The following is a 16,759-nucleotide window of genomic DNA, read 5'->3' on the forward strand; positions in this document are numbered from 1 at the left end:
TTTTCCCTGCTTGTTGGCACTTGGCATTTTGAGTGCCAACATGTCAACAGAGAGCCATATAAATCCCTTACTCACCAAATTATCTCTAAAAATCATTTACTGATAAGGCTAACCAAGGCCAAAATATATTCTCCGTAGGACCTGACAATATAGCTTGCTGCTTAATTAACTGTCTTAAACATGACCTTGCAGACATAGACCTTAAACTGTTATCAGTAGGAAGTATTCTTTCAGTGATACTAGTCAGTGCATTCATAATCTTTCCATAAATACCTAAGTTTACCTACTGCTTTTGTCCTGAATGAGTGGTGCATTGCAGGGGTAATTCCCCACCGTAAAGGTGGTCTTACAACTGATCTGGGTAATTATAGACCCATAAGCTTTACAAGTCTTATATGCAATGCCATGAAAGGTATTAAAACTGACCTCATAAACTACAATGTCAAGAATCTTATTAGACGTTATCTCCAATAGTTTGGCTTTGTGAAGGGTAGATCCTGTCTACTTAATCTGGTAAACTTCTTCAATAGGAGTATGGAGGCTGTAGACAGTGGACATATAGCATACATAGGATCATAGAAAGTTACTAGGCTATTGGCCCTGAGGCCCTTACAAGCCTAGCCAAGAATTTAGCCCATGTTCCAACAAGTCAGCACCCTATGCCACTGTCCAGGAGGGACATGGGTGGAATCCCAGGGGTGTATTTTCTGATCTCCATCCAGTTATCTAGGTTGCGCTTAAAAAGGGTTAATGAGGTACTCTGCTTTACGTGGAGAGGGAGTCTACTCCACAAAAGGGGGAGACTCTGGGACACAAATTTATCTCGGCCAACAAGTCCTATTGATGTCACAGACCAGGTTGAGGTCGTGTGTGTGGGTTACTCAAGTGAAGCTTGACTTGCAGATATGTAGCAGTCCCATCAGGGCAGGATCTGAGATTGCTTTGTATACCAGACAGAGGTCACCACTGAGGAGTCTGTAGGAGACTGAGTAGAGGGACAAGGCTTTTAGCCTACCTGTGTAGGGTAGATGTTTGAGGCCCTGGATTTTCCAGGTGAGGAATCTCTGTGGTCTCTCCAGCTGCCGCATGCGATTTGTGAGGTACATGCTAAAAGGGGCATTGTATTCAATAATCTGTCTTATAAGGGAAGAATACAGGGATGTTATGACCACCTTGTCCCTGGATGAGGTACCCTTACTAATGAGGTGAGCCATGTAGAAAGCTTTCCATACAATGGAGGCAATGTGGTGGTCAAAAGTCAGTTTGCTATCAACCAGGGTCCCAAGTCCCTCATGACTGATTGCATGCTTAGTGCCTTATTATCAATATGATAATTTGTGGGGATGTAATTCTCCCCAAAAGGGATAATGATGCATTTTCTGGCATTCAGTTTAAGGCCATGTTTCTGGCACTAGTCATTTGTTTGGGTGAGACCCTCTTGGAAGAGGTCCACATCACTAGGGGAATTGATAACAGCACCCAGCTTGCAGTCATCTGCAAACTTGGTCAGCCATAGCCCACTAGATTTGGCCTGCACCTCTGAGAAGTACATCCCAAACAGCAGAGGCCCCAAGACCGATCCCTGGGGTACACCGCTTGTTACGGGTCGACTACTTGAGGTGGCTTCCCCTATTTTGACTAGATGGGTTCTATCAGTGACCCAGTTTGCTACCAATCTGGAAACATATACATTGATACCTAGTTGAGAGAGTTTATCTATTAAACTTGAGTGGGGAATAGTATCGAAGGCCTTGGCCAGGTCAAGGTAGGTAGTGTGCACCGTCTTCCCCTTGTCTGTGGCCTTGGTGACTGTCTCAAAGAAGTCAACCAAATTTAAAAGGCATAACCTCCGCTTGACAAAACCAAACTGTGTGGGATCAGGTGTCTGGAGGTTACCAATGTCCTTGTTCATGAGGTCCATGATAATCCACTCCATGGCCTTGCAGATCAGACTAGTTAGGATGATGGGTCTATAATTTCTTGGATTGGTGGATGCTCCACCTTTGTGCAAAGGGATGACAGTAGCTGTCCTCCACTCAGCTGGAACAAAGCTGGAACTCAGGCTTTGATCGAATAAGGTGCTTAATGGTGCTGCAAGTTCCTGCCTGAGTTCATGTAGGATGCAGCCTGGGATGTTATCCGATCCCATGGAGGCTGTTTTTTGTTTGCCTTTGAGAGGGGAATGATGACTTGCTTCCTAGAGATAAGGGGAGGGGGCAGGTACTGGGGATGTTCTGTTTTACTGATGGGGGACAGAGGAGTGAAGTTTTCACTGAACCTGTCTGCCAGCAGGTTGGCTACATCTACTGGGTTTGTGTATGTGGTGTCCTTGACCACCATTTCTGAGCAGATCTGAGTGGTTTCCTTGAGATTGCTGACATATTCGAAGAAAGCCTTATGATTTTCTTTAGTAGATGTGGCCAGTTTGGACTCGAAGTTTACTTTGGAGGATTTCACTAGTGCTCTTATTTGCTTGTTCAGGCTAAGGAGAGATTGCTCCTTCTTGATCCTGTTAAGCAATTTTTACATTTTATTATAGAGTTTCCTTGAGGAGGAGGATTTAATCCCGGCTGGTATTCCTGATTCCATGCAGCTATATAAATGCTCATATATGGTGCATCTTGACTTGGCAAAGCCTTTGACATCATTACCAATGCTGGTATCATTTAGAAACTAAATACTTTAAAAATTAATGTGGTAAGATAGATAGCAAACTGACTGAAATATAGAACCTACACAATGTGAGTTGCAGGTGCCTCATCAGAAAGTATGAAAATGGTCAGTGGTGTCCATCAGGGCTCAGTGCTAGAACAGCTCCTTTCAGCATTAAATTTTCAGATTTCTAAGTGGCAGCCAAGACATCTGGCTAACAGCGTTTGCACATAACTGTAAACAGGTTTGTTGTCAAGTCACCCTATGACACCCATACTCCCAAACGAATGCTCCATGGTAAATTCTCTAAAATCGTCTCAAATTAAATTCTACAAAATATTGTATCACCACTTTTGGTAGACAACTCTTACCCTCATAATACTATTTAGACAACACATTACTACAAAATTATAAAATAGTGAGGAACCTAGGAACTTGAGTTGATAACTCCATCTCTTTTGACCATTATGTGGCAATAGTTGTCAGGAAATTCTTTTATTTAGCACAGCTAACTGCCAAAGGACCAAAGAGGTAATCACTCCCTTATACTCAGCATTCATCAAACAAATTATTGAGTTCATTGCTCTTTCAGATATATAACATTAAACATATGAAACAATTAGACAGACTCCAAGGCTTCCTAATCAAAATGTTCACAGCAATAAAGGCCTTGAGCTACCAAGAGAAGCTGGAGGCTCTATTCTTTTATTCAGAGTCTTACAAACATTTGATGGGAAATCTCTGTCTTATATACCATACATTAGCAACCCATTTGTCCTAGACCTCACATGTCTCTGCAAGTCCAATATCTCCATTATTTCTAGAGCCAGGGACCTAAATTGTCACCAACAGATATATAATACATGGTGGAAGGACAGATTTATACACAGTGGCTCCCAAACCTCTGGAATAAACTTCCCTGCAACTTAAAAAGTGTGACTCACTATCTTCCTTTAAACATAACCTAGATGACTGGATGGGTCGCCACATATTTACTCCAGGATTGACTGGAGAAAGGAGGAGTGGCATGATGGAGAGTACTGGCAAGATATAAATGGTCATAAGACTCAGTGACCTTGGAATATGTATGAATCTATGACTACTGCATGTGAGTGTGTGTGTGTCCATATGTAAATGCATAAATACACACACATACACACAAATAATTGATTATATTTTATTACATTGGTGACTCACTACATCGACATACAGTACACTGAACATAAACGGTTGAAACGTCCCCACACCCCGTACCTATTATATATTCCAACTCTGAGATTGCAAAACAGCGGGGAAAGGGTAAAATCCTACCCACCCACTGTTGTGCTATAGGTTCATAGGTGTGTACTAGGCTAATGGCCCTGGAGCCTTTACAAGCCTAGCCCATAGGATTACCCTGGCATTGTGCCACCTGACCTTAGTTCCCAGTGCCTCTGTCGAGTACAGCCATTGGAGTGATCCCGGGGTGAATTTTCTATTTCCCATCCACTCATCAAGATTTCTGTTGAAGAGGGGCAGTGAGGTGCTCTGTTTGACATGTATAGAAGTCTATTCCATAGCATGGGCAGTCTGAGTTATGAACCTGTCCCTCCAGCACATTCTGTTGATTGTGGTAATGCGGTTGAGTTTTCTGGAGCGTGTGGTGTGGAGGGATTGGGATTTCTTCAGATGTAACATTTCTAACAGAGCTGAGTCAGACATGGCTTTGTAAGTCAAGCAGAGATCGCCTCTAAGTAGGTGATATGAGACAGAGAATAGTTGGAGTTTTTTTGAGTCTGTCCATATAGGACAAGTGTTTAAGGCCTAGGATCCTCTTTGTGAGGTATTTTTGTGGCCTCTCCAGTTGTTGCAGGTGCGGCCTCTCCAGTTGTTGCAGATTCCACAAAACAAATGCTAGCATCCTGCGATAAACTGGAAATCTGACAAAACAATCATCCTAACTAAACATTTGAAGTAATGAACATACAATCAAACATATATACATACATACAAACACACATATAAAAACGTGTGCGCACGCGCATGCGTGTTTGTAAAATGAATAATCTCCATTGAGACTGTATGAAAGTAAAAACACTGAAGAATCTCATTGGTGATGACATTCATTCCAACTTCAAATAATCTACATAAAGTGATAGTAAATATAAACCAATAGATTACATTTGCAATCACCAAAAAACAATCACGAAATGGCTTTTAAACAGGGGGTTTCACCAGCACACCCCTCAATGTTGAGGATCTTCCCCTACTCCCCTGGAACTTAACTCATTGACACCTGTGTGATGTGTAATGTCACACACATCATCGCATTCTAGAGCATTTCTGAAAAATCAGCTTTAAAGGCATAAGATAAACAAATGCAAACATTTTCTGAATAGTAAAAGCTATTAAAACTGTACAAAAGTAATGCTATCAGTAGGAGGTATTCTTTGCAGTGATAACAGTCAGTGCATTCATAGTCTTTCCATAAATACTATAGTACTATATAATGCACACAAATCCTGAATTACATGTTTTGCTACACTTTCATGAACAAAATGTCATATGTTGGAGACTGTGCAACCTAGACATACATTGGTAGAACATATTTTAACCTACATAATCTTTCATGTGGTAGCAAGAAATTCCCATCTGAGTGTATATTTAAAGAGATAGTTATAAAAATGTAAAAATATATGCTTAATTGTATAATTAGCAATATAGATAACACTGAATATCTCTCAAGATGTACATATGAAAGATATTTTTTCAACAACATGTGGTTTCACATGATGCCATGCAATAGTTTGTAAGTCACTTGGTTGTTGGTATTTACATATGGAAATTTGCTTATTTTCATAATTACTAACAACTAGAAATACCTCCAGTATACTGTGATACACATGTACATTGAGAATGAATTTTTCTCTCTCTCATCATAGCATTACATACCATATCTGTCAATAGCATGCATGTCAGTCAGAAAATATAAACATAAATATGAAAGTAAACATAATAAGGGGAAGTGGAAACAGTGCCTAGTCTCTCATCTACAGGACATCCTAGATAACTAATAACTCACTGCCTTTTACAGCTAGACAAGTATAGATATATACAGTCCTCAAGAAGAAGCTTGAGATCTGTTTATTATTATTTATTTTTGCAGTAAATGCTAATTAAGCAGTGCTTTATTTTTCTGTTTGTACTTAACTCAATTAACATAGGAAATATAATTATCCATACTTACTGGTATATATGCTCTGTGTGTGTGTGTGTGTGTGTGTGTGTGTGTGTGTGTGTGTGTGTGTATATATATATATATATATATATATATATATATATATATGTGTGTGTGTGTGTATATATATATATATATATATATATATATATATATATATATATATATATATATGTGTGTGTGTGTGTGTACGTATATATGAGCTGTTAAGACAAAACTCATGGGCCACCTTGTTTGCTGCACTACTTTAGTCTCATCATCCCACTTCTATCTCCCTCCCTCCTTGCTCTCTTGCCCCCCTTTCCTATACACCTGTCCCAGTCCCCTTCTGAGTGCCTTAGATGTTTTGTTCTCTGTTGTGCACAAGTAGCACACTGCATTCTATATAGCAGTGTGTTTTTTATATCACAATTAAAGTTTGATCCTAGAGATTTTATCAACACTCTTGCTATTTTTTCATTTCAGCTTTTAGATGATAGATACGTAGATAGATAGATAGATAGATAGATAGATAGATAGATAGATAGACAGAAAAATAGACAGATATACATAGATAGATATAGTTCACTCAGCCAGCCATTTCACCTCCATCCCTTCACCATCGATGTTGCTTTTCTGTGCACCCTCTCCACCAGTTCTTTATCATTTCTTCTTATAAGTTCTAGATCTTCTCAGAATACCACTGATATGGTGGGTTTTACAGCAGCGTGGCAATCAATCATTCAGTTTACCAAACACATCTAAATCAAATGTCATTTAGTAGAAGAACAGCCAAGAAATACTTTCACTAATCTGTGAGGTTGCACTTTTCCCTAATGTTGTGCGATTTCAGAGTTGGTGCATATAAGTTGGGAATGCACCCCATATCTGGGGTGCAGGGAAGACTTATGGCTCTGTAGAAAAAGCTTTGTATTAAAATCACTAAAATTATTCCTAGATTCCTTACTTCTGTCTTTAAGCTTGTACTCCTATCTCCTATTGCAGACTTAACTTTATGTTATCTGCAACGACACTGACACTATCCCCAGTTCACAGTGTTGCATCAAACACAAGCCTGTTTATCAATGTTGGCTCTAAGGACAATTTCAGTAACACTGCACTGGAAACTTCTCTTCCAGGTTGTCTATCCTTTCTAGCAGCTATTTCCTCAGTAATCCTGCCATATTATCTCCTACACCCCCTTATCACCTCAGTTTTGTTAGCAGCTACTTGTGATGAATACACTGTCATACCTTGCTGAAATCCATTTAGACAATGTTCACTAGTTCCCCCTTGGTCTACCTCTGTTATCACCTCATAATAGAACTGTATCAGTTTAATTTACTATGACTGCCTTCAGGGGATTCCCTACTGGTTGTTGTCTTGCACACTGCTGACCTCCAGGTAACTAGCCTTTTTTTTGCTGATGATTTCTTTATGACTTATACAGTGGTCAGATGCCCCAGGCTTTAGTTCCTAAACTAAATGCTTTTGTGCTTCCTCTGAGCAACAGACAGACACACACACACAGACACACACTAACAGCACACCTATGTATAATGCAGCATATCTTTCGGAGGGGACCCCCCCAAAACAGACAAAAGGCAACCTACCAAGGAATCTAAACAGTAAATCAAGAGCAGTGTTGACCACTTTTCCCTTGTTCTGTCCTTACTTACTATCCTTATGTAGTAACCTTATTGCACAAGTAAGTTTTACTGCTTGTCTCCTCACTTTGCCTACCTCTTGTGATATTATTTCTATCTTAAATACTTCTGTTCTCATCTTGCATTTCATAGGTTCATAGGTTGGTACTAGGCTATCAACCTTAGGGCCTTTACCACCCTAGCCATAACAATTCGCTGGATATTTCTTCCCACAATATTTACTTCCCTGGATCCCTGTCTAGCAGGGCGACTGACATGATCCCTGTGGTGAATTTCCTATCTCCCATCCAATCGTTTCTTATATGCAACAGTCTGCAGCTTTTAAATCCAGATTAGGTGCTTACAGAAAATGTAGCTGCAAGACAAATGAGAATAAGCTTATTTATTTAAAACAATGGTCAGAAATGTATTTGTTTGAAAGTTTCATTAGCTTAATTATATGTAAAATCTTCCACTGCAGTAGAGCAAATGCATTTATGGTAAAAGTTATGTGTTGATTAAAATATGGATTGTTGGTCTCCTATATTACATCTGAAAATATGCTTCCTTTCATCTGTGCCTGACTTTGTATTTTAGGCTTCTGACAGTTCACTGAAAGGTAGTTCCAATTATAAAGACAGACGCTATGAGAAAAACACTAATAGTACAGAGCTTTTTTATAAATCACTAAGAAAACTACACAATCATAATGAAGTTAGAATGTGTGACAGACTGTCAACAGGTGTTTGTAGAAACGGTAAGACTGTCATTGGATTAAACATTATAATCCACACTTTAAAAAATTCAGATAAAATGCTGTCAATATGCAGAACTTGCATTACTTGCTCTATATGCATAAATGTTTTGGAAATTAAAACAATGCTATCATGATTTACAGTCCCAGGTACAGCAGCATATATAGGAGAATGATTAAATAAAACTGTGTACTTTTTGACTATTTGAGGATTGTTATGTTAAACTGCATGTCTGTTCTCACAGATGAAATATATATGGGTTAGTGTTAATGTTTTGGATGCTAGATCTTTCTAGACTTGTTTGTATATTTCTTTCATTTTTGTTTATTATATTTTTTTATCTAAGCAACAATAAACAACAATGACAATAAATATAAAATTACTTACAAAAAAAGGCAAACCAATTCTCCTAGGTAAAAATGATACACACTAATACTAGTTACAGCTTTATTTAGAAAATAAAATGTGTCAATTAAGTGCTTCTCAAATGTCTAAACCTTGTAAGAAAGAACTTAAAAAGGGAAAGAGATGTAAGTAACATTATGAGAAAAAACCTCAAAACAAGTAGCCCATGTTAAAGTAAATTCCATTGAGATAATCGTTGATATTTTAAATTATTACCATTTTCTATAGCATAAGAATATGGGGATAACATTTTAAAAGCTTTTAAATATTTGTTTGACAAAGAAATGAAATTACTCCAGATAAGTGATTTTAAGTTTAACTAGTTTTGGGAAATATAAAGTTTTACTAAAGTAAAATGTAATTAGAATACATAGTTGATGTAATTTAATAGCAGATATATGCAATATTGCAAGTTCCCGAGTAATTCGATGAATACTGGGTATGACAATCTTACTTTTTTTAATTAACATACTACAAACCTTATGATAGAATTTGCATGACTAGAAAATGTATAAATGTCTGCATTGCTTTCTCCATAATCTTAATATCTTTCAGAAGAATTGGGGAAATATTTTGCTTGGAGTTAAATAAGAATTATTGAGGAGCATGAATTGCATGAAAAATAATTTCTTGAATGGTATATAACTTGTACTGTTATTAATTAATTGTTTATTAGAAATGTTCCAATCAATTTTAGGCCAGTAGGAGTGCCAAACTGAGGAGAATAAATGGGTTTAATTAAATGTGTTTATTGTTATTTTATATGTTCTTGAAAGGGCCTTATTTTGGATTAGTGAATCTAGGAATCTCTGTAAAAAGTCTACTTTTGGTAATTGATTTTGATAATATTTAAAATGAACTTTAATAAAGTGTATGATTTGACTGATAATTAGAAAAAAAATGGGAAACTCCATTTTGTGTTTCATGGTTTCTGGTGACATGAAATCTATTTTAATGAAATCCCAAACTATCTTTCAAAAGCTTGAGAAAATGATTTAAATCTATCATCTGGTTATTGATTAATATATTTGGATTTAAATTAAATGGTTGCAAATGATAATAACAGTCATCCCTTTTTAACCATGGCATTAATTTTAGAAAAAAAAATTGTATAAGGTCTTAAAAAACTGTGAATTTTTCATTTTTGGCAATTTTATTGTTTAAAAAAGGGATGGATGGAAAATATATTAACGCATATTATAGGTGTATGTTTTAAGAGTTTTGTCTCATAATTTGGACCAGTCTTGGTTTGATGTGTTGTTGAACAACTTTAGGATTATAGCTTTCAAAATCTAATGGCCATATTAATCAAATCATATAATTTACAATCTAGAAGTCCAATTCCTCCCAATGGTTTGTGAGCTGTCAACCTGTTATATATAATTCTGATAGATTTGGGCAATCAAATACATTTTGATAGTGTACTTGGTACATTTGTAATAAATTTAGCAGGTACTTTAAATAAATTATATGAGAAAAAAATAAAAATTTAGGAAAACATTCATTTTAATAATGGTTAATTTTGTTACAAGAAGATTTCATTTTCAACCATCTTTGAATATTTTTTTATATCTATCTAGAATTTATTTAAATTACTTTTGAGGACTGTCAGATTATATATTTGTAATCGTTAACCCCACACATGTACATAAATCTCTTACTGGAATATCTTCTAATGTGATCATATGCAAGCAAGGTTTAAGGGAAAATGGACAATTTATCTAGATTAAGTTTGGATTCAGCTGAGGAAGAAGAAAGGTTGTCTTTGTGTTTTCTGTATACATGCGCACATACATTAGTGTGGATGGTCTTAGATTTGTAAGCCATTCTCTTGTCTCCCTTCTTTCAGGCTTTGATGTCAAATAACATCCTTTTCTTTGAATTGAATCTAGTGTACATCAATAGTGTGATAGGTTTAAATATGAAATATTACTGCATAAAACAATGGTTAAAAGACAGAAAAGCCTTCAAACAAAAACTGGTGAACCAGTTTCCAGCGCAATCAATCAATCAATCAATCAATCAATCAATCAATCAATAAATAATTTTTAGTTAGCAATGTCTTTGACTATTAATGATAGGGATTTCATCATCCTGTAAAACTTAATCCTGCTACCATGAACTAAAGCTGCAGGCTACATTATAGTCAGTTTGGCATTTCTAGCCATATTATATAAGGTTATTATGACTTAGGTTGTATAAGGCTACTGATTGCTGACAAAAAGCTGTTTGGATTTCTACTATTGTTCTTCCTGGTATTATTACTTAGGGTTCACTGTTCTTTAAGGTCTGTACAGCTGATACGTGTCTGGTGTTGAATCCTCTGTTTAAGTCACCAGTCTCTCGCTCTCTCTCACTACTCCACACTCCACAATTACAGCTTATTTTTTCTTTGGGTACTGTGGTTTGGGTCACATATGAACAATTGGTTATGGCCAGTGCATCCATCTAAATCAGTTATTGAAGCTAAAAAAGAAAAAAAACTAATTCTTTTAACTTTCAAAACTAGATGAAATTCTTCCCTCATGTAAGATTTATTTCCTGCTGTTTTTTATTCCTTTTTTTAAGGCGGCACCATGGTGCAGTGGATAGTACTGTTGCCTCACGGCAAGAGGTTCTCTGGTTCAATTCTCAGTACTGGGGTACCTTCTGTGTGGAGTCTTCATGCTTTCCCTGTGTTTATGTGGATTTCCTCCAAGTGCCCCATTTTCCTCCCACATTCCAAAGACATGCTGTAGGTGGACTGCACACTCTAAATTGGCCATAGGTGTGAGTGTACATGCATGTATGTGGAGTGGAAGAACTACTGTGGCAGGGCTAGCCACCCAGTGACATAAACTTTAGCTCTAGATGATTGTAACTATTGAAGTGACACCCCAACCCCATGTGCAAAAATGGGAAAAAGGGGTTGTAGATGGATGGATTTTATTTCTTCTTTTCCGGTATGATAATACATGGGCCAGAATTGATCTCCAGTGTTAAAATCAGCTATTTGGAGGGGTGTGAATTAATAATTTAAATTTAGATCAGCAACCACAATCATCATTTTGTATATCTCAAGTCTGTTACGTGTCATTATACAACAGAACTTCCAGTTCTTGATTGCATATCAGAATTCAACATGTTTCTTAAACTGTCCAAAACAAATAACGCGTTTCTTGCTAGAGTTCACAGTCTACAGAAGAACCCATATTCTCATTAATGTACTTAACATGAATTACATCTAAAAGATTTCTGTTATGAGTAGGTTTAGATGATAATTGAGAATCGCCATATTCTAAGCATAAATGTACTAAAATCAACAGAAATCCTTCAGCATGAGGTTGATACTCCCATTTTAATATTAGGGGAATTAAGATCAAGCAGAGACACACATTTTGTCACCTATTTGTAAAAGTATAGTGTGCTCCATTATTGAATATGGAGCTGTTATTTGTTCCTAAAGCTGTTCCTCAAATATGGGGATAGGAGAAGGTTCAGAAATTTTTTATTAGACACAATAAAAGACTGAGGGGACAGGATTATGTTAATTGTTAAGAAACTTGTCCCTCAACACAATAAATTATAGACTTATTGGAGGAGGCAATAATGGCATGAGTCTTTTGCTAGTGCAGACATTTTTAGGGGTGGGAGTCTTTTGAAAACTAGAAATAATAATTTTGTTGACATTAAACCATGCAAAATTAATATTTTGGGAAATTCTTTTCATTGCAGGGCTGGCAGAAACTACTTACAATTAAAATAAGGAAGAAATAGACTTTAGCCAAATTTAAAATACTTTTTAGTTGGATAGGATGTAGGACTTTTGATTGTAGATTATGTGGTGGCAAACTATTTTAAGGGTTTTGAGACTATGAGTTTGAGCAGTTATTATTGTACACTGAATATTAAACTGCCCAAAATAAATCAGTGTTTCATCAAACTATAGATGAGATTGGATTCCTCTAGATTTTATATCAGATCCAAGAGGAAAAAGTGTTTGACCTGATTATTTTTGAAGCAGTGATTTTATAGTTACAAAAAATAAATTTATTTTAATTTTGGTTACTGAAACAAAGGACAGACTAAATGACAGAACCCATTTGTATTCAAGAGTAAAATACAAATCTAATATTATATGCAATGAACCTGCTTCACATTAACTAATGTATGTTTCTTGGAGGTATAAATTTTACTCAAGAGGATTTTCTCCTAGCTTTTGTATAAAAGTCAACTGGTTCAAACAGCAATTCCATTTTAAGTAAGTGTTACCCTTTTCTATTAGCTCACAAATGGGTAGTTGTTTATGAATAGTGGTTATACAAGCCACCTACTATGGCAGTCTGCTAGTTATTTTTATTGTTGATTTGTTCATCTTAAAGAGGTGCTGTGATTGACCACTTGCTAAAATGTACTAGTTGCAAGGTAATGATACTGTCTTCTGTTTTTGAATTTGTTAAATACTTAGGTTTAAGAGAGCCAGCACCATGGCATGGAAAATAATGTCCTAAATATGGCTCAGGTGACCTGGGTTTGATTAGTGGCTTGGGCATCTGAACTGCTGGCAGGGAAGAATGGTCATGCCTATCCCAAGGAGGAGGGTGATCACTACCTGCACAGGATCCTTGGTAGAGGCCAGGGACGTAGTGGGGATGTGTGTTCTACAAAGGGGAATAACCCTGGGTATATCAAGTTGTCATGGAGGATGGGGGACTGTGGGCAGGCCATACCAAACGTCCACAACAGCAGTATGATGCATAGTGCCAGGACACTCTTATGACCCTTATAATCCTAATCAGCCCCAGTGCTAGTGAAGTCAGGGGTAATTAGAAATGGTAGGTAGACCAGGATGTGCTGATGGTCAGAGCTGCTTGCGAGGGGAGAACAAAATCCTTAGGCTTAACCATTATACATTACAATAAATAAACACTGCATGTGAGACTACACAATGACAGGTCAAGAATCATTGAATGATGGCCTCATCACTTATAAAGGATGCCAACAAATGACAAGTAGTGCACAATTTAATCTTAAGTTTGTTTCCTGAGCCAGTGGAGGCAACTAGAACATTCTGGACTCTTTTCGTGTCCCTCCAAGGAACAGATATCCAATTTTACCCTGTTATCCATTGCACCTTTTTGTCTAGGGGCAGTAAATATTTCAAATGAGAATAATCCAATTTAATTGTAACACATATTAAATGCAGGCTAAACAGATTAAGCTACTGTTTATTTAGGGAAGCATCTGCTTCATGACACGAGAAAGCAAAACTGGCAGCTTTTTTATCAAAGGCCTTCAATATAATCACCAATATCGATTTCTGTAAATGCCAATCTAAGTGGTACACAGGGATGTTAGTTACAAGAAACTGTATGGGCAAAACTCTTACTTGCTTTGTGTTTTTGGAATGGAACTGAAATATTACTGTGAAATACAGCTAATTCTTGTTTTGCCCAGCTTGTACACTTGACTGCAGGGGTAATAATGGAATACAGTCCTGATGGCAGAAAGACCACTTTGGTCAATGTGTTAAGCAGTTTATGACCAACATGATTATGTGCAGAATATGTCTAGGCATAGATAAATAATTCACTTTGACTATTGCATCTTAAAATATAAATGAAAAGTACCAAATCTTACCTTAAAGAATGTTGCACCATGACTTCTTAGTAGGGCATCAGATTTGGGTTTGTTCTTTATGTACAGTGAATACAAACTAAACTGGTTTGTCTGTAAAAGTGGAAGAGCAGAAATAATTAATACCACTAATTTCTCACCACCTGACACAAAAACAGTACCACAGAAAAAATGTGTGTGTGTGTGTGTGTGTGTGTGTGTGTGTGTGTGTGTGTGTGTGTGTGTGTGTGTGTGTATATATATATATATATATATATATATATATATATATATAGAGAGAGAGAGAGAGAGACATATGTGTGTGTGTGTGTGTGTGTGTGTGTGTGTGTGTGTGTGTGTGTGTGTGTGTGTGCGTGTGTGTGTCTCCACTGCCTTAGGGACAGACTCATATGTGTATTTAATAAGAATCTTCATTCATATGCATACGTATGTTCATTCTTTGATTGTTCATGAATAAAGTAGTGCAAATGATGACAAAACAATGTTCCGTAATAATCACTGTAATATTGCAATATTTTCAAAGAGGTGCCATTCCTTCTTGCAAAAGTGGAGTGTTTAAATCCGATATATCTGAGCACCATGTTTCAGAAATGCTAGTTATACATCTTAAAGTGAAAAAGGGAAAATGCAGACACTAGATTCTGAGAAAATTCATATATCTTTGTTTTCCTCTCATAATAAATAGCAACTTATTTGGGTGCTCTCCATTACATAAAGCATTTATTTTGGCCAAATGTCTATTTGCAATTTTGAAATCACTATTTTGTATATCTGTAGCCAAATTTTTATGATTAACCAAGTAGCATTCTTTAAAGAGAAAGTAATCTAATAATTTAAGTTGTAAACAATTCTCTAAAAGTCTGATCTTAAAAATCTATATATACAGATAGATGCAGATATAGATATAGACTTTTATAAGTTTGTTACTATTACATACTACAACTGGGACTTGGATAAATTCTTCCAGTTAAAATCTGTTCTCTCTAGTCATTACCACCTGTAGGAATCAGCACATGCAAACAGAATTTTGTATCAAAGCAGTGTGCGTTTTTCTTCTATGACTCTAATGTATCTTCTATAGCTACAGGCTATAACCCTCTTGCAATATCTTTACTCATGTGGGCTAACCCTAATCCTAACATTAACACTAACCATAGCCGTAACCCTAACTCCAAACTGAAGTCTAATGATAACTCTAACCCTATCCCTGACCCAGGAAACAAGACAAACACCTTACACTAGCCTATCACTAGCCCTAACAGTAAACAATACACACACACACACACACACACACACACACACACACACACACACACACACAAGCAAACACCTTATACTAGGCCTATCGCCATCCCTATCCTAACCCTAACACTAAATAAGACAAAAACACACATGTAAATACACACCTTATACTAGCCCCACCCTTAAAAAATACGCAGACATATACACAAAGCCATGCTTGACATACTGAAAAATTCTGTACTTCCTAGCATTTTGGCATTCTGACACATTTACAATTTTGACTTGCAAGATTCTGCAGATGGAATTGCTCCATTCAGTAGATCAAACTTTTGTCTACTGATATGGACCCTACGTGCGACTGCACATACATATATACACACACACACACACACACACACACACACAAAAGAAATGTACTTTCATTATAAAAGTGTTTTAAGGGACTTTACCCAATGTACCCCCCCCACAACCCTTATACTAAATATACTAACTATGAGTTTATTTTGACTCAGAGGTATAGATAATACTTTGTTTTCCTAATAAAAAGAAGCAATATTACTTCAGAGGTAGTGTATTGAGCATTTGAGGGTGTAGGGGGAAGACTCCGTATCAGAGGTTGCAAACAAAATAAAAATAATTCATTGCTAATTGCTTTTCATACTTATGCTATAATGTAAACTACATATAATGCTTCTTGAATCTGCTAGATGTTGTAGCCTTTGTTAAGTTCATCCAAAGTTTTTAATGATGCCACACTTTATAATCAGGCAAATTTCTTTATAGATATCATATGCTCATTTTATGAAACATTCCCTTCTTGTATTCCCAACAATCTTCTTTCAGCCTCTGTTCAAATACCTGCAATGTTTACTATAACTTTCAGTAAATTATTTCATTTAATTACATTTTTAGTGCTTTACTTCTCTGAGAAATGTCCCATACATGAATTGAAATGGCTAAATCTCACACTGTCTGGTTCTGTACAGAACAGTATTAGTATTGCAGTACCACACTGATAGTTTTCAGCAATGCTTTTCATACTCTGATTTGAAGTTTACAAGTACTGAAGTTAAGACATTCAGCATTCATCAAAATGGGACTTAATTAGTTTACTAGTTCAGGTGACGTGCACTTTTAAAAAAATGTACAGCATGAGGAAAACATACTAACCACACTACTGAATGTATTATGTACTGCTACACATGCTATACTATTTATTTGTAAATAGTGAGCATGCAACAGTAGAC

At 36.5% G+C, this 16,759-nt stretch overlaps 1 protein-coding gene across 1 annotated transcript in view; it reads right to left on the minus strand.

Annotated features, from left to right (window-relative positions):
* The window catches only part of LOC122790866 (rho guanine nucleotide exchange factor 40-like), a 1,619,416-nt gene that overhangs the window by 175,358 nt on the left and 1,427,299 nt on the right, over positions 1-16,759 (minus strand). The window contains exon 16 of the mRNA XM_044058526.1: positions 14,274-14,363. Within this exon, the coding sequence (XP_043914461.1) occupies positions 14,274-14,363 (90 nt within the window). The remainder of the gene's footprint in view (positions 1-14,273; positions 14,364-16,759) is intronic.

This window comes from Protopterus annectens, chromosome 16.part0 (assembly GCF_019279795.1).
Source record: "Protopterus annectens isolate FY-2018-M chromosome 16.part0, PAN1.0, whole genome shotgun sequence".
NCBI lineage: Eukaryota > Metazoa > Chordata > Ceratodontiformes > Protopteridae > Protopterus > Protopterus annectens.